The following is a 23,272-nucleotide window of genomic DNA, read 5'->3' as shown; positions in this document are numbered from 1 at the left end:
GGAGTTTTATGAGTATTTAAATGTTATACTTACAGCGCAAGGCCAACAATGCAGCCGATGAGTCCAATCATGTTCACCAGCCCCCCACACTCTCCTCGCTGATTGATACTTTTCTCCCTATTACTGTGCATATGTAGTAAAGTGTCAAAAAGGCGGCTGGAGGGTGGGGGAGGGTGAACATATGAATATACTTGGACTCATCTCCTGCCTGTCACTTCTTTACGGTGTTCTCAGGCAGGGCTGAATAAAGACGTTCCAGATCCGCTTTAACAGTCCTCTTTAAACATAGACATTTTCAATATGATACAAATGAAAACGTTGTACTACAGCAATAATCAGGTTATTCAGATCCCATCATGATCTCACCTAGGTCAAAATACATCAATCTTATCCCTACAAAAGTAATGATTGCAATGAGCAGCCTAAATATTGTGAATAGCAGTGGGTTTTTTTTTTCTATGATGGGGACAGTTTTAGAAAATTATCTTTAAGATCAACCCTTTATGACATAACTTACGCCTTAATGTGTAAGCTCAGACAACACCAATTTATTTTGTTTTAAGTTAACGCCAAATGAAACATTTTCAATTGATTATATATGCACAAAGTTCAACAGAGGACATTTTCCTATTTAAACTTTCATTTATTCAATGTTCAGTTGTCAGAATATTAAATTGGTCATTTAACATTTAATATGTTCATTGAATTAAAAGTCACTCACTGTCTCTGTACCACTCAGCTTGAGGTCGTAGTCTGCTGAGGTCAGGAGTTAAAAGCACAGAGCAAGACAAAGTAACTGTTTCACCTTCTACTCCAAATGTTACACCAAATGTTTCCAGGAATTTAACATCAATGTGGGTGAAAGCGATTGCTGCTGTCAAAGGCACTGCAATTATATGAAAGAAATTATAAGTAATAAAAATGGGGAAAGGCAACATCTATCTATCTATCTCATATCTATCTATCTATCTATCTATCTATCTATCTATCTATCTATCTATCTATCTATCTATCTATCTATCTATCTATCTATCTATCTATCTATCTATCTATCTCATATCTATCTATCTCATATCTATCTATCTATCTATCTATCTATCTATCTATCTATCTATCTATCTATCTATCTATCTCGTATCTATCTATCTCATATCTATCTATCTATCTATCTCATATCTATCTATCTATCTCATATCTATCTATCTATCTATCTATCTATCTATCTATCTATCTATCTATCAATCCTTCTCAGACCTATCTACCTATCTATCTATCTATCTATCTATCTATCTATCTATCTATCTATCTATCTATCTATCTATCTCATATCTATCTCCTACTTTCCCCAGTTTTGCACTTCAGACAACTGCTGCTTAGTAACGCTGAGGAGAGAGAGTGCAGAGAGAAGACATCGCTGGATCCCAAAGCATGTTAAGTATAGGGCTTATTACACTACTGATACCAATACATCTCCACTATTCCCCCCAAAGATTGTAATCCCTTCAATCTCCAACAATATAAAGACTAGCATTGTGGGCTTGTATGACTGAGGCAGCGTTGGTGAAGAGGGAAATTACACCAGTATCACGCTTTCTATCACTAGGAGGAGAGTGAGATCGGAGGGAAGAAGCTCCTCTCCTATCGGTGTAAAGTCCCGGGAATCCATCTCCAGCATCTCAGCCCACTGGATATGGATTCCACACCACAACCAGCTCCCAGAGCGATGTTATGTTCTATCAGACTACTGTGACTGACACTCCGCTTCAGGCACCAGAACTTACAAAATAGACATTGTAGGTAAAAACTACATAATATTAAAAAATAATAAACTAGCCATAGTCTAATAAATCAGACGAAGTGCTTTATAATTTATACTCTTTACCTCTGCAATGGATGTATCAGAAAAACCGAGCTAAAGTACGACCCATGAAAAGATATATTATGAAATGATGGTGGACAATAACTTTAATTTGGGGGAGTATTGGGTGAGGGGGGGCATTGAGGCCCAATAACTTTCTATGCCTTTTTTTTTTTCTCTTGCAAAAATATATTCAAGGGGAATAGGTAAAAGAGTCAGACAAGAGTGAAGTTGGGTGCATGACATACAGTAATACAGTTACAATTACTAGTTCAATTTTAGTTGGCTTATTCGTAAGTCAATATTTCAGAATATGCCACTCATAACACCGCACACCACAACTGTAAATCTAGGTAGCAGCCTAATAAGTGGTATTAGCATATTGAGGTATACATTGGTTATGCTATATGAAACCACTGAAATCCCCTTACTTAATACTGTATATCATTGTTTATTACACATTCATTGTCTATCTAATGGTACGTGAAAAATAATCAGGAATAATGTTGCGGTAACAAATTTCAATCGAGTTAATGACTTGTTTTCAACAACAATTTTTCCCGACTTTTAAAGACAATTTTGACAGTATACGTTTAAAACCCTGTCTAGTGTTCTTATAACACGGGAAGAAGAATGTTTACTTACAGTGTGGCATGAAACCAGGATGGAGAGGTTCATCTTCTGATCGGAACCCTACAAAAAGGCCATATTATATCATTAAAAAATACAATAAATGTGCCATTATGACTTATATTTATTTTTATTTTCAAATTAGTCAATGAAAATAACTATTTTGCCTATTAGGAAATATATGCAGTGTTTTCTGCTCATCTCAATTCATTTGACTGTTTACAGAAATATTGAAAAATACAGTATATGCAAAAATAATATGTATGTTCTGTTTAAAACTATTACAAACATGTTGATGGAGTCTGTCGATGATGTCCAAGAGTCAAGATGTCGTGGAGAGCTTCGAGCTGGCCAGCCCTGAGTTATAGTCAGGTAAACATCTTCCACAATCTCATTAAATATTATATCATTATGAATGTTTGGAATGAGTTCGCAGAACAGTTTGCTCTTGTGGACCCAGAAGCTGTAAATTCAATACTGACTCAACTACATGGCAATATTAAACAGTCGGATGACCTTTAGTTTGTGCTTCATTAGGGGATAATACTGTCCTCCAACTTCCACAAACGATGTGGGTTTTAAAGGGAACCTGTCACCAGCATTTCACCTATTGAACTTTATTTCTCCCTCACTAGCTGCTGCTATAAAAAGTTCATTGCCGTTATCCCCTTTCCTAAACTCCTCCTCCGACTGTAAATAACGGTCTGCAAACGTTTCGCGCCTTTTATCGTAATAATCCGGTGTCCCTTTGTGCGCACACACCAAAGGAGGACATCAATGCACAAGCGCGGGATGTTGTGTGCTGGGGGAAGGCGAGGAGCTGTCAATCAAAAGTAAGAAGGTGAGGTAAACTCGGAAAGACTTGAGGAATGAAGATTTGACTCTTTTCAAAACGAAGATTTGACTCTTTTCAAATGAAGATCTGACTCTTTTATGCTCATTAGCATACGGTGTGGGAACACTAAAAAGCTAAATACTAAAGCTACAGAGCCGACTAAGAAGACAATTATAGGTTATATAGAAATGATTTTTCACCCTCTACCACCAGGTATAGTCGGTTTAATAGGTGAAATGCTGGTGACAGGTTCCCTTTAAGCAAGGCTCCAAGTTGGAAAGATGTATAGAATTTCTGATAATAACCGCAAAAGCTCGAAATGTCTTTTATTTATTTTTTTGCATTTGCCATCCAGATCCGTGTGTCTGCTGGTGGATTAGGTTTAAAAATTACAGGGAATCTGGAAATTATGCCATACGTGTAGTGCCCATTTATAATAAGGATGCCATGTATGCAAAGCCCTTACATATTCCTTATAGCATACCTATTGTTTACATTTTTTTTTTGTTTTGTTTTTTTAAATAGCCTCAAAATTTAGTGCTGATAATTTTCATAATTTATCTATGCAGGGGTTGGAGTTTTTCTTCTCTGAAACATTGCTCCAAATCCTCTGCTTTAGTTAACAAAGCCAAAGGGTTTAAAGAGGTTCTCTGCGCATTTTTCTGAATGGCCTATTCTTAGGAAAGACCATTAATATCAGATTGGTGGGGGTTCAACTTTCGTCACCCCCGCCAATCAGCTGACTGAATGGTCTGCGGTGTTCGTCGCCGAGGCCTCTTCAGTGCTTACCAGGCACACCGCCGTACACATCTGTAGCGGCAATGCCTGTGATTGCAGCTCAGTCTAATTCACTTTAATGGGCCTAAAACTGCAATCCCAGGCATAGCCGCTACGGATGTGTACGGCGCTGGGCCTGCAAACTGGGAAATGGCGGCGATCGCTATGGCTCCATCAATTAGCTGATTGGTGGGAGTGCCGGGAGTCCAACCGCCACCGATCTGATAACGATGGATTATACTACTGCTAGGTCATCACTTTAAAGAGGCTCTGTCACCAGAGTTATGTCTCGTTATGTCCAACTGGCGTGCATTGTGTTTTTAACTGGGCATGTTTACGTGTATGACGCTGACCAATCAATGACCAGTCAGTGTCATACACTCATCTCCATTGATTTACACAGCAGCGATGTGCAGCCACATAAACAGAGATTAACGTTAATCAAGTGTCCTGATAATGAATACACATGAAATCCAGCCTGGACGTCATGTGTACTCAGAATCCTGACACTTCTGAATCTTTTCTGTGAGACTCCGGCAAGGGAAACGAAATCTCGCGAGATTACGGAGGTAAACGAGATTTTGTTTTCCTTGCTGGAAATCTCACAGAAAAGAGTCAGAAGTGTCAGGATTCTGAATACACATGACGTCCAGGCTAGATTTCATGTGTATTCATTATCAGGACACTTGATTAACGTTAATCTCTGTTTATGTGGCTGCACATCGCTGCTGTGTAAATGAATGGAGAGGAGTGTATGACGCTGACTGGTCATTGATTGGTCAGCGTCATACACGTAAACACGCCCAGTTAAAAACACAATACACGCCCAGTTGGACATAACGAAAAAAAAAACGCCCAGTTGTCGATTTCAAACCTGATTTGCATATATATAAAATAGCTCATAACTTGGCTAAAAATGAACGTTTTAAAAAAAATATTTTTTTACTGTTATCTACATTGCAGCGCTGATCACATGCAATAGGAGATGGGGATTTAAGAATCTGGTGACAGAGCCTCTTTAAATGATAAAATTCTGACTGTATACAGCCACCAATAGGAGCAGCCCTCAAAGAATTCAGTGAGTAACTAAACTCTCCGTGTGATGGGTTAAGGTAACCAGAAATGTAGAATTTAACTCAGAATTTAGCACAGAATTTTGGATTTATTAAAAAACTAAATAATGGTACACTTTAAAGCAGGTCCCAATGTTGATCTTCATAATATATTTTAACCACAGATTAGCAGATTTGTAAAATTTTGCCTTAACAAAGATTTGACGATGGCTAAATCTTCATATTTTCTACATATAAGAAAATGGTGGCTGAAATATGGATCTGTACTGCCACTTTATCGCCTCATGTGGGAGAATAAGGCTTTAGAATTTTCCCAATTTCTGTCTCTATATATAATACACAAGCCTTATTGGAGTTAGTCAAATTTCACAGAATACAATGCGGGCGATTTATTAAAGCTGGTACATTATACAAGCAGTGTGCCAGTCCCTCCTTGGTACAGCATGCATTATATTTATCACCAGGGTACTTGTCATGTTGATGAATATGGTGCAGGCTAAAAAAAAGTGCCAGGTCAGACATGTCATTGCTTTCTTACATTTTTTTTATTTTTATCAGAAAGTGGCAGAAAATATTTATTTGTAAATATGTTGGTCAGCCCAAATGCCATTTGGGACAATATGTAATGAAACCCTTGACCTTTAATGCTCAACTTACTTTTCACAAGCACAGCAGAATTGGTAGTTGACTGTCCATGCACATTTCTTGCAACTGCAGTGTAGGTATCCGTATCATTAGTATCAGTTCTAAAGAGAACATTAAAATAATATTATTGATGATTGTAAGAAAGAGTAGGGAATATTGAGTTAAATCAAACCATACATAAAACATCTTTGTGTTATCACAGTATGTAGTAAAAATTTAGATTTCAAACCTACTGCTTTCATTCATGCGGGATCTATATATTATTAGAAAACAAAAACGAAAAATAACTGCATTATTGCAAAGTGCTCTATGAAAACAATAACTGTAATTCTCGAGCATACCACTAGGTGGCAATCCATGGAAGAGAATAGTTTCCGTGTATTCAAAATTTGAAAAGAACATTTGGAGAGAGGTTCAATAATGGAAGCATTGGTTTGTTCTTTGTCTTCTTATCTAACAACATATTTAAGCTACGGTATTGTAATATCCAGTACATCTATACATTGTGTTTTATTATATGTTATGAAAAATGGATACATGCAAACACAATCTTTAACAGGTAGTACAAAGGGATTTTCAGGATTTGGAGAAAAAGAGAAATGCGTATCATATTTTAGAATAGTATTGGTATTTTTTCAAAGAACTTGCATTATCTGTATTGCCAATGGCTTGTTTTGGAAAGTATAATGGGACCTTACTGTTGGCTAGTATGTGTAAGCATAATACTAATGAAGAACCAAAGCAAGAAGGGCAAGGTGTTCCACGCTCTCTCAAATATGGCTATGAGACGTAATTGGTGAAACATAGAGTATTGCCTCTTCCTATCATACACCGCCATGGACCACAGTGGAAACATCAGAGTAAATCAAGAGTCAGTTTCATATAATACAATTTCAGCTTTGCTTTACTCTACATCATCCAGTCCTTTCCAGAACACATGTGTTATGCAACGTCAAAATGTATGTTTTCAGAGTTTTATTTCTCACCTCTTTGGAAACCCGAAGTTTTCACCAGGATCTTAAGCTTAATGTTTCCAATGATGGGTTAGTGATTTATAAGGAGGCTATATTCATTGGCTGTCTAAGGACCTTGATTAAAAAATACACTAGTCTTGAACAGATGACCTCTGCTTAGGCTGGGTTTTTGGGAGGGCAAAAGGGGTACTTGACCAAGGGACTTGTAGGCCCCCAGGCGTATAGCAGCTGGGCCTGAGACCGCGACAGTTAAGGGTTAATAAAATTGTTATGCCTTTGGCTAGGGTGGGGGGTGGTAAGCTTTTCAGAGTTAGCCAATCAGCATTGGCTTAGAAAGCCCGGGTTTAGTGCATTGGGTGGCCTTCCTGGGCATTCCCTAGCTATAAATCCAGAAACTTCCTGATTATCTCCCTGTTTTGGCCTGAACTTTGGGAATTTCTTTTTGAGAGTGTTGTTATATGATTGTCACAGCTGGCGGTGTAAATAATGCAATATTACCTACATGCACATTCAATTGATATGCTGGCATTTGGGATTTCATGGCTATGCCAATACAGGTTTATATTTCTATTACCTTATTTCAATAAAGGTGTGGCCGACCCCGAGTCAACCCACGTTAAAAGGTTCTAATGAGTGCAGTGTTTTATTTATTACCAAAATGATGGTACCCTAGCCTACCTATTTGTTTCAAGGTACTTATACGAATTTTACCAATATTTATTATTAAAGGGTAACTAAACTTTCAAAAAATGTATGACATGTCATAGTGGCATGTCAGAAGTTTTGCTCGGTAGTCTATGAGCCCGTATACCAACTGCTCGGATTTCCGAGAAAAGCCAATCAGAAACTAAGTGGCTAGGCACTCATCCGGGTGCTTCTGCCGCTTCGTTTTAGCGATCGGTGGGGGTTTCAGTGCTCAGACCCCGACCCATAAAAACTTCTAACATGTCCCTAGTTGTCAGAAGTTTTTTGAAAGTTTAGTTACCTTTTAAGCATCAAGCAACTTTAAGTAATTTATTTACATACATCTCCCTTTTTAGAATTCATTTATTAGACCTGTCCCTGTCCACTAAAGTTTCTAGTGGTGAAGACCAGTGCTGCTCTTGGCTTGGTCAAGATTTAATTATGGTAAATGATAGTTAAAGGGGTTTTCCAGTCTCTAAAAATTGAAGGCCTATCCTCAGTGTAGGCCATCAATAGCTGATCTGTCGTGGTCCGACTCCCGGCTCCCCCGCCGATCAGCTGATTTGAAGGGGGTGCAGCGCTTGTACGAGCGCTGCTTACCCTTCATTTCTACTTGCTCACTGTGAATCGTCGACACACATGTAGCGGCAATTCACAGGTATTGCAGCCTTCTTCTTCTATTGAAGTGAATTGGAGAAGAAGGCTTCAATATCTGTGAATCGCTGCTAACTGCGTGTCGACGATTCACAGTGTGCAAATAGAAATGAAGGGGAAGCAGCGCTCGTACAAGCGTTGCACCCCCTTCAAATCAGCTGATCGGCGGGGGACCCGGGAGTCGGACCCCGACAGATCAGCTATTGATGGCCTACACTGAGGATAGGCCATCAATTTTTATTGACTGTAAAACACCTTTCATAAGAAGTTACTTAAAGTGGTTGTATCGGATATCTTTTTTTTATTTAGCCCTCTTATTCTTGAAGAAAAGAGAGCTTTACAGTATGTTATAATAATATGTTGTAATAAAAAATGTAAACATTGCAACAACGATTAAATCTGTACGTAAGCACCCCTTCACAGTGCGTGCAATGTAGGGGAGAGTCTTTCCCTGCTGTAGCTATGTCCTATATGTACTGTGAGGGGATGGCCACCCATGTAGGAACTTAAGCACTACTGTAATGTTTACCTGCAGCGAAGCTCAGTTCAGTGGACGCCGGAGGGAGGGTGGACATTTTTTAATTAACATCGCACTGCAATGTCCTCTTATTCATTAAGAATAAAAATGTTAATTAAAAAAAATGCTGGAAAACTTAATGCTTGAGAAACAAGAAATAAAAAGTATAAAATACATAAACAAAATAAAACAAATGTGTAAAATAAGCAAAAATAAAGTTAAAAAAATATATATACAGCCAACCCAAACAAATCTAAAGCCACCCGGATCCCTCAAAACGATGCAAGTCACAAATGACCAAAATAAAGTGAACCTGTGTGTGAGTTTGCAAAATTATCATTGGTGGTGTCCTTGCACATTTCCTTCCCTAAATACCTTCTTTTTCTCCGGTTCTTCCATCTACTTCCCTCCTTGCTCCTTTCCTCCTTGTTTTCTCTTCTTTTTTCTCTCTTCCACTTGATAAAGAGAAGTTTCCTTGCACTTTCACCTTTTCCTTTTTCCCATATACAGTACATATTTTTTCAGAGTTAGGCTTCGTTCACATCTGCGTCAGGGCTCCGTTCTGACGTTCCGTCTGAGCTTTCCGTCAGAACGAAGCCCTGACTGAACCAAATGGAAACCATAGGTTTCCGTTTGCATCACCATTGATTTCAATGGTGATGGATCTGGTGCAAATGGTTTCCGTTTGTCTCCGTTATGCAAGGGTTTCGTTGTTTTGATGGAATCAATACCATAGTCGACTACAGTAGTTCCGTTTTTTTGAGTCAGGGCTCCATACTGATGGAAGGCTCCGACGGAACATCAGAACGGAGCCCTGACGCATATGTGAACAAGGCCTTATATTGTCATGCAGTGTAAGAGCTTTTTAATAAGTATCCTTTTCTATTTACACTGTGTATTGTAACTTATCTATATTTATTTAGCATATTCCTTGTATTTATATTTTTCAATAAGAAGATACTGAACTACAGCTCTGAAGGAGCAAATAGATGAACTGATGGGAACACTTGGACTGACATTTATATTTAAATGTGATGCTCTCCTTTTGGCACCTTAAGTATTTTCCAGCCCTGGCAAAGATTTCCCAGGATATACAGATAGACAAATGTCACCATGGAAGAGCTCCCTAGCAAAGTACATTCAAGACGACAGCCAAGAAATTCCAAGCTGTTTTAAGTATCGACAGATCAGTTTGCAGACAGCTCAGCAACATGGTATGAACAGCTGAGAATACTAGAGATGTACAGAGACGCTATCAACTCAGGGATCGAGATGAAAAATGAACAAGTGCATCTACTCTAAAGATCCATTCACATACTGGACATCCTACTCTGCCCCCAGAATGTCAAAAGTCGTTTCTGTAGTCAGTAGGTTAAATTGAGCAGGGTGTATGTGTTTTTGTCAACTTCTTTGTTGTGATATCACCAAACCAAAACCGCAAGTTCCGCTTTATCACGGAGAATCACATTACACAAGACCCATCCACAGAGATATTTAAAGGGCAATCAATGATACTAGACTCTCACAGTAGACTTAAACATATTACTTTATTTTCTGCAAATAAAATAATATCTATTTATGTGTAATTTAGATTCCCTGTGAACAACCATGCACCAATAATCTATCAGAAAATTATTGCACATTTTCTTAAAGTAGACCGGTCGGACATATATGCTACCGTGTCTAAGTGCAGCATAAAGAAATGACAGACACTGATTTCAGCGTGCTGTTACTTATCAGGTAATGTGTCATAGTTTATGAGTATTTACTAGAAGTATTACTTGCGTCTTAAATTCTCCTAAACTACTTAACATTAACTAATAAGTGTCAGACATGCTGATATCAGCATGTCTGTCTCTTATTTATGTTGCCCTCATACAGGGCAGCAAAAATATCTGACTGATACACTTTTAATTAAAAAAAAAAAAAAAATTTAAGTAAAAACATGTACAAAAATAGCTGTCAGAAATAAAAAAAGAATGGCCAAAATTTTTTGGGGAGTAGTCCAATAAATGAAAAGGTTAGGGTGTTTAAACCGTATACAGCTTCGCAAAAAATTGCTGTCTGGTCATTAGGTACCAAAATTCTCCAGCCATTAAGGCCGCGTTTACACATGGCATATTTGTTGCCACTTTTCAAAGTGGATTCCAACAATCCAAAGTACAGTGCAATGTGCATGGGAATGGGATTTTATAAAACCACATTCACATGCGATGGAAAAAAAATCCATGTAGATTTGAGATAATGCTGCATATTTTTAAATGTGTTGTGGATTTCACCCATTGCAATGCAAAAACAGAGGTCACATGGAAGAAAACAATGTCATCTCAGGAGGCCCGCAGGGACGCATCGCTACGGGAGACCAGGTGGGTATGGTATTTTTTTTATCTCCTCTTCTTTCCTCTTCCATTCTTACGATTTATGCATTACAAACCCCAAAAGTTTTGGCTTTTGTCGAATCCAAAACGTTTGCAAAATTTGGACCTAATTTGATTTGTGTAGAATCGATTCGCTCATCTCTAATTTAAAGAAATATTCCCAAGGTCACATTGGTGGCTCAGTGGGGTCTACTCAGGAATTAATTATACTTTCCAAACTAATTTTTCATTCTATAATGCCCTGGTACAAACTCCCCCCACCACCAACAATACCTCATGGCACCTCTATGCTTTCCTTCCGTTGCTACTGGAGACGTCCTCTAGTAGTTCTTCCCTAGGCAGACAAGCATGCTCAGTAGTCCACCAGGGTTTTCTTCTGCATCTCTGTTGCTACATTGTGCAGAAACACAACGCATGCGCAGCTTCCCCTTTTTTTTATTTACCTGAAGGGTGTTATTTCAGAGATCCCCTGATGTCCACCACTAGGCCGCAGGTGAAGCCTGTGCTGCCATAACAATAGAGCAGTGCTGTCCTGAGCCGCATAGGAGTCAGTATGGTAAATACACCCAAACAGCATCACAGAATTTTATAATGATGACTATTCACCTGCAGGATACTATGTCACCAGTAAAGATGGGGCTTGAATAATGTGGCATTATATGTTGTATGAACTAAAGATTTTTATTATTTTCTAATATCACTTTTAGGCCTAATTTACAAAATTTTTTGCAGGCAGAAAAAATCTTCCTCAAGGAATTTTGAGGCAGATATTGAACTTCCTGCGCTTTTTTGCATTTTTCGCTACGTTATTAATTTGCGGCCATTGTAGCTAATGCAAGGACCGCTGACAAAAAACGCAGGTTTTTTCTGCCTCCCATTGATTTCAATGGGAGGTTAGAGACGGAACCACGGCAAAAAAAGGACATGCCGCTTTTTTCCCCCGCGAGCGGCTGAAAGCCGTCTGGGAAAAAACGCCTCTGCGTCCCATTGAAATCAATAGGGGGTGATTTCAGCCTTTTTTTCGGTTTCCACGTCAAAGTCAGCGCCAAAAAAACTCTGTGAGAACAGGGTCTAACTCTGCAAACAGCATACTGGCGTATACGTTTTTTCCCACCACCTCCTAAAATATTTATTTACACTCAGACCAAGATAGGTCCTGAATAATGTATATTTTGTAGATCACTATATAGAACAATCTGTGAAACATGCAGCAGCATATTGAAGTCATATAATAAAAGCATTCAATGGGATTGAATGATAATAGTGGAATTGTGAAACATTTCTGAAAATGAGGGTCGGTCTCAGAACCTGGCAAAGCCAGGAAGATGCCACTGCACTTTTGGGGACACTTTGGCACTAGGCTTCAGCTGCAAAGAGGTCTAAACAAGTACTGAAACTGCTTCTTTAAGGTTCTAATCTCTCTGTTTCTGTCCCCTGAGTCCCGCCAAGTAGTGCCCGCTGTGAATCTGTATCTCAGAAGCCCATGTGAACCTATCCCTACTGAAAGTGCCTCCTGCTGATTTTTTAAAAAGCCCCATAAAAGTTATTATAAATTTGGAATATGTCATTATGCAATGTTTTTAGCCTCACTTACACCCATTTGGTAATAGGAAGCTTTCATACATGATCTCACTGTGTTTTCGAGACATACTCCTAGAAAGCAGCTGAAGAACTGCATCAGAATTTTGATAGAATTAGTCAGGGAGTTTGCATACCACCCTCAGCTGGTGGTAGTTTAACAAGGGATTGACCTTGAACATGACGGGTATACCCTCACATAGATTTTCATCTTCAGTTTTTGCTGCCTAAGGGCTTGTCCACACGTAACAGAATTGCTGCAGAAAATTTCTGCAGCCATTCTGCAGAAACTAGCAGTAAATCCGTTGTGTAAAAACTGCACTATTTCCTGCGTTTTTTACTGCAGAAATTAGTGCAGAATTTGCTGTGTTTTTTTCAATTCTAAGGCTGGGTTTCCAACTGCGCAGATTTGCTGCAGATTTTGTCTGCATTTTGTAAGCCAAAACCAGAATTGGATCCAGGAGAGCAGACCTCTAAGGCCTTTCTTTATATATTTCTTCTGTTTAGGTTTCGTTTCTGGTTTTGGCTTAAAATCTGCAGCAAATCTGCACTGTGGGAACCCAGCCTTAGAGATGGTGATATCTCCTTCAATCCACTTTCCGCAGCAGGAATTGACATGCTGCGGTACGAAAAATATGCACCGCAGGTGAATTTCTGCAAGGAAATTTTACGCAGCGTGTGGATGAGATTTATTCGATCTCACCCACTTTGTAGCTACTGTATTCTGCTGCGTATTTTCTGTCCGCAATTCCGGACGGAAAATATGCAGCAATTCCGCTACGTGTGGACAAGCCTTAAGGCCTAGAGAACTCTATACCACCAAGATCACACCGTTAGGGGGGATTCACACAAGCGTGTATTCGGTCCGTGCAGGCCGCGTGGTTTTCACGCGGCACGAATGGACCAATACAAGTCTATGGGGCAGTACAGACAGTCCGTGCTTTTTGCGCAGCGTTTGTCTGCTGCGCAAAAAGCGCGACAGGTTCAATAACTCTGCGTATTTCGCGCATCATGCACCCATTGAAGTCAATGGGTGCGTGAAAACCACGCAGGTTGCACGGAAGCACTTCCGTGCGAACCGACTGAAACAGCGCACCAGCTGTCAAAAGGATGAATGTAAACAGAAAAGCACCACGTGCTTTTCTGTTTCCGAACATCCAAACGGAGTGTCTTTGTGATGAGCGAAGCCGCACAAGCAAACCGAACTTCACCGGGTTCGGCCGAACTCGTTTTGGCCGAACCCGGCAAAAAAATTATCGGTACGCGACGTCAGGAGATAGTCACTGTCCATGGTGCTGAAAGAGTTAAACTGTTTCAGCACCATGGACAGTGACTTCCGATCCCAATATACATGAACCTGTAGAAAAAAAAACGAAGTTCTGACTTACCGATAACTCCCGGCTTCTTCCTCCAGTCTGACCTCCCGGGATGACAATTCAGTCCAAGTGACAGCTCCAGCCAATCACAGGCCAAGCACAGGCTGCAGCGGTCACATGGAGTGGCGCGTCATCCAGGGAGGTGGGGCCCGATGTCGAGAGGCGCGTCACCAAGGACGCGTCACCAAGGCAACGGCCGGGAAGTTCTCGGTAAGTATGAACTTTTTCTTTTTTTTCAACAGGTTTTTCGATATTGTGTTCGGCATTCACTGTCGAGGGTGCTGAAAGAGTTAGCTCTTTCAGCACCTTGGACAGTGACGGGCGTCGACTAGCCTCATCTCTATGATGGCGGCTGCGCGAAAATCACGCAGCCGCGCATCATACACGGATGACACACGCAGCTGTCAAATGGTTTTTGCACGCGCAAAACGCCGCGTTGTTTGCGCGCGCAAAAACGCAACGTCCGTCTGTATCTGCCCTAACAGATGAAATCTTACAAAATATTTGATGGGAAAATTAAATAAAACTTTTTAGGACAAGAGAAAAGGGAGCTGTGTGAAATCATTGAGAGGCTGGGTTCACACTATTTGCAAAATTTTAAAAAAAACCTGTGGAAAGGATTCTTTTATAGATCTCATTCATTTCTAGTATACAGAAACATTATCAGGTTTTATTTATTCAGTCAGGAATAGATCCATTTTACTACAAAGACCAAAATGTGTCATGATATTTCTCTGGGTCCTGTAAATATAATCAGATCCAAAACACTGACGCAAACTGATATCTTTATATGCATCACTAGTTCAATAAGTTTGGACCAGTTATGTCAAACATGAAAAAACAAATGTTAGTCTAATCCCAGGCTAACCATGACTGAGATAAATTGTCTTTTCATGATCCTTGTCCAAAGCCATGAGCCAATACAGTATCTGCACGTCCCTCCAATGTTATATGCAGGTACACTGAGGTTATTCTACATCATTCTTTTACAAAATACAATTTAGTCTGCAGCACTGCATGTCGTAAAAGCATTGATTTTAGGGGAAAACACGGTGCCTCGCGGAGTTCCTACAGGTACAGGGTTCCTGCATGCGGCAATGGTTTTTACAGAATGCATGACAGATATGATAAATCTTTATTGGTCCATTTTGTAAAGGATCCCATTGACTCCTAATAAATTATATTGACTTATAGTAGACCCATCAGGTTTCGTTTTTTTTTATCAGGCAGAATAGGTCACAAGGCTATGCTATTCTGCCTATCAAAAAGTAACTGAAACCTGATGGAACAGAACGTAACAACAAAGTGAACATCAACTTATATAAACAAGCAATCCAATGCACGACCAGAGATTTTTGGAAAATCAACAGTAAAATATAGAGAGTGTTTATACATTTTGGTCTACCTAAAAGCAAATTGTATTCAACACACATATATTTGTACGTTTTAGGCTTATCATAGTCAACTGCACTATTGTTTCTGACAGAAAAAACAGAAACCTTATGGAAAGGGGAAAAAAGGAAACTATTAGCAACGGAAGCATTACCATTGAAATCAATGGTAATGCAAACGGAAAGCTATGGTTCCCGTTTGGTTAGCGTTCATGGTTTCCTCTGACGGAAAGTTCATGACGGAACCTATCAACGGAACCCCCGACGCGGATGTGAACGAAGCCTAACACAGCCAAAATAGGCCAATGTTCTTAAAAAACATATAATTAAATAGTATCTGTCATCCAAGACAGACCTCTATAAATGAGTGCATTTAATAGATACCCTAAAAACATAAATCTGGGGGGTGTAATAGTATTCACTGATCGGCCCGTTCAGCAGTTGATGAGGAAACGCAAGTTGTATGTAAAATAGAGAATCACTCTCGGCTGTTAGGGATCACGTAACCAACTCAGGAACTCTTTTACAAGAAGTTGCGGTAGAGCAAGTCAGTAGACAACTCTACACCAGTCAGTTGAGAGCACATGCACTATTTAACATGCGTGCGGGTTTTGGGGGCCCAATCAGAAGTTTGGGACCTGTGTAGTGGATGCAACTGTCTCCACTAAATTAGATAAGGTTGCGTTTCCTAGAGGACAGTAACATAAAGATCTGCGACTTTTCTAGTAGGTATGGGGTTGTCCACGTTACCCAATGGTGAAAAGGTTGGTAATTATTTTTTTAGGGCATAAAATATGTGCCCCTAGTTAAGGAGATCTGTCTCAGTAACAAATTCTCCTTAAAATGCAGGATCACCTTTAATACATTTCTACTTGTATATTGGGGAGTATTATTATGAGCAGTTCCCTTATATACATATATTACTAAAATAACTTCCTGTAAATTATTGATTTGACTTTAGCTTCTTGTGCCTTTTGAATAAATATAGCAAATGCAACTATTATTACTGAGTTTAACACATGCTGGGAAATCATTTACAAACTGCACTTATAGTTCTCAGTCACCCTTTGCCAAGAAGTTAGAAAAAGATAAACTAGTAATTCTGTAGTTGGCATTACCACGCAGCCAAAACGTCACACTGATAATAGTGATGCAAAATCAGACAACACATAGCTGGAAAGATTCTTATAGTCTTTAAGATAAGAGATATTTTATGGCACTGAAGCTATACACTCAATATTAAACTATGTTGCACTTAACCATATGCACATGATACACATAATATTGAAGGCTATGACAGATTATAGGAAGGATGATGTAAAGCGAGCATGATTTTCATTTATGCAAAAAAAAATACAAATCAATATTGAAAAAAAAGCCCAGAATTGCCTTTTGCTTTTGAATTACTCCTTTTTCTTTAACCCCTTAATGACCAGCCTATTTTAAACCTTAATGACCAAGCCATTTTTTACGTTTTTCCATCGTCGCATTCCAAGAGCTATAAACTTTTTATTTTTGCGTCGACATAGCTGTATAAGGTATTGTTTTTTGCGGGACAAGTTGTATTTTTTAATAACACCATTTTGGGGGACATATTATTTATTGATTAACTTTTATTAACTTTTTTTTGGGGGGCAATAGAAAAAAACCCGAAATTTCGCCACTCTTTTTCGCGTCTTAAATCTACCGCGTTTACCGTGTGATATAAATAACACGATAACTTTATTCAGCGGGTTGTTACGATTGCAACGATACCAAATTTGTATAATTTTTGTATGTTTTACTACTTTTACACAGTAAAAACGTTTTGTTTTTTTCAAAATTATTTGTTTTTGTGTCTTCATATTTGAAGAGCCGTAACGTTTTTATTTTTTCGCCGATGCGGTTGTGTGAGAGCTTTTTTTTGGGGGGACGACTTGTAGTTTTTATTGGTACCATTTTGGAGTAGATGCGACTTTTTGATCACTTTTTATCACATTTTTTTTAAGTCAGGATTCACAGAAAACAGCAATTTTTCCATAGTTTTTTATTAAATGTTTTACGGCGTTCACCGTGCGGGTTAAATAATGTAATAGATTTATAGTCGGGGTCGTTACGGACGTGGCGATACCAAATATGTGTAACTTTTTTACTTTATTTTGTTTTTTTAATACTAAAGCATTTTGTAAGGGGAAAAGCTGGGTTTTTCATTTTTTTTCAAATTTTTTTTTAAATTAACTTTATTCAACTTTTTTTTTACTTGTTTACTAGTCCCACTAGAGGACTTTAATATGCGATTCTCTGATCGCTATTATAATACACTGCAATACTTTTGTATTGCAGTGTATTACTGCCTGTCCGTTTAAAACGGACAGGCATCTGCTAGGTCATGCCTCCGGCATGATCTAGCAGGCATTCGCTCCAGGCAGACCTGGGGGCCTTTATTAGGCCCCCGGCTGCCATTGGAGACACAGACACTCGGCGATCGTATCGCCGGGTGTCAGTGGGGGAGAGAGGGAGCTCCCTCCCTCTCTCCAAAACCACTCAGATGCGGTGCACGCTATTGTGCACCGCATCGGAGGGGTTAAACGGGTGAGATCGATACTAATATCAATCTCACCCGGCAGAGCAGGGACACCCCCAGCCCTCAGCTGCCTCTAGCAGCTGAGAGCAGGGAGATTTGACGCTCCCTGCCCTGTTTACTTTATCCTGATGCAGTGCCGTAAAAAGGCATATGCATCAGAATAAAGCCCGTTAGTGGCCGCCGTTAAAAGGCGTATTGGCGATCACTAACGGGTTAAACCCTTAATGACAAGCCTATTTTAGGCCTTAATGACCAAGCTATTTTTTTACGTTTTTCCATCGTCTCATTCAAAGAGCTATAACTTTTTTTATTTTTGCGTTGACATAGCTGTATAAAGTCTTGTTTTTTGCGAGACAAGTTGTATTTTTTAATAGCACCATTTTGGGGTGCATAGAATTTATTGATTAACTTTTAACAACTTTTTTTGGGGGGGATAGAAAAAAACAGCAATTTCGCTACACTTCTTTGCATCCTAAATTTACGCAGTTTACCGTGTGGTATAAATAACACAATAACTTTATTCAGCGGGTTGTTACGATTACAACGATACCAAATTTATATAGATTTTGTATGTTTTACTACTTTTACACAGTAAAAACACTTATTTTTCTAAATTTGCTTTTGTCTCCATATTTCCAGAGCCATAACTTTTTTATTTTTCTGCTGATGCAGCTGTATGAGGGCATTTTTTTTTTGCAGGATGACTTGTAGTTTTTATTGGTACCATTTTGGAGTTGATGCGACTTTTTTATCACTTTGTATCACATTTTTGTTAAGGTAGGATTCACAGAAAACATCAATTGTTTTTTATTGTATTTTTTACGGCGTTCACCGTGCGGGTTAAATAATGTAATATCTTTATAGTTGGGGTTGTTACGGACGTGGCAATATCAAATATGTGTAACCTTTTTGCTTTTTTTGTTTTTTTAATAATAAAGATTTTTGTAAGGGGAAAAAGTGGGTTTTTAATTTTGTGTTTACTTATTTTTTTTATTAACTTTCTTAAACTTTTTTTTTACTTTTTTACTAGTCCAACTAAGGGACTTCACTATGCGATCATCCGATCGCTTTTAAAATATACTGCAATACTTTTGTATTGCAGTGTATTAGGGCCTGTCCGTTATTAGGCCTCCCGGCTGCCATAGAAGACACCGACACCCTGCGATCTTACGCAGGGTGCCCGTGGGGTGAAAGGGAGCTCCCTCCCTCTCTCCAAAACCCCTCAGTTGCGGTGCTTACTATTGAGCGCCGAATCTGAGCATTTAAGCGGGTGAGATCGATACTGATATCGATCTTGCCCGTTAGACCGTTAGAGCAGGGCTGCTCCCTGCTCTTAGATACCTCTGGTAGCTGAGAACAGGGAGATTTAACGGCTCCCTGCTCTATTTATTTATTCCGATGCAGCACCGTAAAAAGGCTGTTGCATCGGAATAAAGCCTGTTAGTGGCCGCCGAAAAAAATTTAATGGGCAGTCACTAACAGGTTAATAGATGAAAAAGAGGAAAAAGGGTTATGCGGAGGAATAGAATTGTGTAATGTCAGCCTTAACGTGTAAAAACTGCAGCGATCAGCCGTAAAAAGAGCAATTGCTCGTTGGTCGGCTGATCACATAGTTTATGCAGCCTATAATATTATCTCTGTCGGCAGTACATGTAAATAGGGGATGTAAGTAGGGGATGTGCTGCCGACAAGGATGCAAACTGATGGGGACTGAATGATCGTATTAAGAATCATTCGTCTCAAAACAGTAAAGCATCAGACCATGTAAAAGGGCCTGTTAACTAACGCCGATCGACACGTTATATTGGTGCACATTATGGGCAGAAATCTGCCCGTGTAAACCAGCATTTGGAGTAAGAGAGTAGAACGGTATGTTATCTTTGACTCTGCTCCTGGGTTTAACAAGGACGGTTTTCATATATACATATAGCAGCAGCAAAGCGTCACTTCCAGTATATGATACTTAGTCTTGGCTCGTATATTATTTAAGGAACATAGCACGACCACTTTCTTTCTGTATAATATGCATCTATTCATCTATCCTGTATATAAATGCAGGAGCGTGTTCATCTTGCTGTAATTTGTACGATCACTTCCTATGTTAAACCTAAAGGTTTCCTTCCAGTACAATACCAATCATGCGAGAACTATAACATACGCCATAATGCAAAGAATTACTGACAAACATTATTTACCTGTATATTTCCAAGCTATTTACTCCATATTTGCTTTCAATTCTGTACTTTCCTGGTTCACTTGCTGGGCTAATCAAAGTTTCATTCTTATACCTAATGAAAAGAGTAGATTCATTTCCGTAAAGTCAATAGTATCATAATCACAGTCAAGTTAATTTTACACGGTCTCATGGTGCATTGACATTGCTTGGCATATAGTACGCTGCTTTTTTATTTCATTGCAACAAACAATTTAATTATAGATAATGGCTGGTTTGCAAGAGGTAGTGTCACCTTTTAATGCTTATCAAAATTGAATGCAACGATAATACTATGTAAGTGTCCAGAGTTTGCAACAGAGCAAAAACAAATTAAATGGGAAATTAATTTGGAAAATAAATATTCAATTTACTTTTCAAGCATTTTTTATTATTATTAAAGTAGTAGAAAGCAAGAAATTGGTTAGTTACAGCAATAAAATGAAATGTATTACTAAAGAACTCCACATGAAGTCTAAATTAAAAGAAGTAGTAGCCTAGAGTAGTATTTCACTCTCAGTTGTTAAAAGCAGTTGTCTCACTAAGATAACCACTTATCATTCTCTTAGTATTCATATATAAACACTAAAGTTACTGAAGACAGCGCTGCTCGGTTACCATATTCTCATTGTGTAATTGGATTGACATTAGAAGTGCAGTTTTTTCTATGCTGTTTCCCAAGTTTCAAAGGGTATGTGCACACGGCTTATTTTCGGCAGTTTTTCGGGCTGTAAACGGACGAAAAACGGCCAAAAAAGCAGAACGCCTCCAAACATCTGCCCATTGATTTCAATGGTAAAAACAGCCGCGAAAAAGAAGTGCATGTCACTTCTTGAGACGTTTTTGGAGCCATTTTTCATTGACTCTATAGAAAAACAGCTCCCAAAATGGCCATAAAAAAACGGAGCGAAAACGTGAGTTGCTTAAAAAACGACTGAAAATCAGGAGCTGTTTTCCCTTTAAAACAGCTCTGTATTTTCAGACGTTTTTTAGTAAGCGTCTGCACATACCCTTATGATAGCAATGCTGCTTCATTGCCATGGCCAGTTCAACTGCGGCTTAGTAATAACAACAGATCTGCAGAACGGCCTCATTCAGTTAAATGAAACATTAGGGACAAGTAGAGCTCCATGATTTTAGCTGAAACAAAATTTTCAGTTTTTGCCTTGAGTTACAATGCATTCGGAAAGTCTTCAGACCCTTTAAATGTTTTCAAATTTTGTTATGTTGAGGCCTTGTGCTAAAATAAAACAAATCTAGTTGTTCCCCCATCATTCTGCACTCAATACCCCATAATGACAAAGTAAAAACAGAATGTTAGTAATCTTTGCTAATTTATTGAAAAGGAAAAACTAAAATATTGCATTGACATAAGTATTCAGACCCTTTACTCAATACTTAGGTGAAGCACATTTGGCAGCAATAACAGCCTCCAGTCCTCCTGGATATGATGCCACAAGGTTTGCACACCTGAAATTTGGGGATTTTCTGCCATTCTTCTCTGCAAATCCTCTCAAGCTCTGTCAGGTTGGACGGGGACCGTCGGTGGACAGACATTTTCAGTTCTTTCCAGACATGTTTGATTGGGTTCAAGTCAGGGCTCTGGCTGGGCCACTCAAGGACATTCAATGAGTTGTCCCTAAGCCACTCCTGTGTTGTCTTGGCTGTGTGTGCTTAGGGTCATTGTCTTGCTGGAAGGTGAACCTTTGGCCAAGTCTGAGGTCAGTGCACTCTGAATCAGGTTTTCATTAAGAATATCTCTGTACTTTGCTCCATTCAGCTTTTCCTCAACCCTGACAAGTCTCCCTGTCCCAGCCACTGAAAACCACCCCCACAGCATGATGCTGCCACTGCCGTGCTTCTTTGTAGGGATGGTATTGGGCAGGTGATGAGCAGTGTCTGGTTTCCTCCAGACTTGACACTTAGAATTGAGGCCAAAAAGTTCAATCTTGGTTTCATCAGAGCACAGAATCTTGTTTCTCACAGTCTGAGAGCTATTTAGGTGCTTTTTTGCAAACTTCAGGCATGCTTTCATGTATCTTTTGCTGAGGAGAGGCTTCTTTCTGGCAACCCTACCATAGACTTAACCAATATGGAGGAAAATTAAATACCCCTCTATAAAGAAACTAAATAGATATCAGTGGGTCATATATAATATATTATATTGTGGGTGGGCATATATTAGAAAACGCCCATGACTACGGGTGACGTCAGTGGTGACTATAACATAATCAGAATGAAAACCTAAAAATAGAGTCAAAACCATGCTTATACTGATAAAATATATAATTTTATTGGGACAAAATATAAAAAACACACACATTAAAATCAAAGATGATGACCACAGTGTGAAACAGATGAGGCCAGGCAGTTGACAATAGTTGGATAAATAAACATATGTGTTTTGGAAGTATCATGAGTAAGGCTTGGAGTAACTGCAACCATGAAAGCACATTCAGTGCTCTACATAGTGTATACAATATATAAACCCAGGAGACATGTAATGTGTTCTAGATAATAAGCAAAGAGTCCCAGGTTTGAGTAATCATTTGAGGGAAAAGATGCAGTCAGCACCAGACCCAAACAAATGGTTACATAAAAAGTATATGTGGATATATAGTATAAGCAACTTACCCATAGATTTGTTTGTGTTGTCTGGCGTCACACCCGACGTACGTTTCGGCTGAAAGCCTTCGTCTGGGGGTGGTGCCAGAGAATCTGAGGGAGGTATTTATGTGATCAGCCACCAATCACAAGTGTGATCAGCTAACCAATTTCATCAGTCACAGCTGATGAAAGGGATGTGACACATCCGGAGCGAAACAAAAAGTAAGAGGCCAACAAAGAAATGCCCCAAGCGTCATGCATATAACACACCATATTGCTCAAAAGCATTCCTGTGGTGTGCGCATGCGCGAACACCACTCCGATACACGTGACCAGCATATATGTATATAGTTGATACGGAGTGCTAAAATATATTATATCACACCAATAGTTGATTCAAAAATATACAAACAGAGACAAGTATCGTAACACATCATGGAATATATATGCATCAGTACAATAATATCAAATGATCAGAGTAATCTATCCCTATCCTTTCCCTATTCAATTACAATATATT

General features: G+C 39.0%; 1 protein-coding gene across 1 annotated transcript in view; it reads right to left on the bottom strand.

Moving 5' to 3' along the window:
* The window catches only part of MYOM2 (myomesin 2), a 140,198-nt gene that overhangs the window by 97,853 nt on the left and 19,073 nt on the right, over nucleotides 1-23,272 (bottom strand). The window contains exons 5-8 of the mRNA XM_075861936.1: nucleotides 20,129-20,221; nucleotides 5,831-5,919; nucleotides 2,504-2,551; nucleotides 722-886 (exon numbers count right to left, since the gene is read on the bottom strand). Coding sequence (XP_075718051.1) covers nucleotides 722-886; nucleotides 2,504-2,551; nucleotides 5,831-5,919; nucleotides 20,129-20,221 — 395 coding nt within the window. The remainder of the gene's footprint in view (nucleotides 1-721; nucleotides 887-2,503; nucleotides 2,552-5,830; nucleotides 5,920-20,128; nucleotides 20,222-23,272) is intronic.

Source organism: Rhinoderma darwinii, chromosome 4 (assembly GCF_050947455.1).
Source record: "Rhinoderma darwinii isolate aRhiDar2 chromosome 4, aRhiDar2.hap1, whole genome shotgun sequence".
Classification (NCBI taxonomy): Eukaryota; Metazoa; Chordata; class Amphibia; order Anura; family Rhinodermatidae; genus Rhinoderma; species Rhinoderma darwinii.
This window is presented reverse-complemented; position numbering and strand designations above follow the sequence as displayed.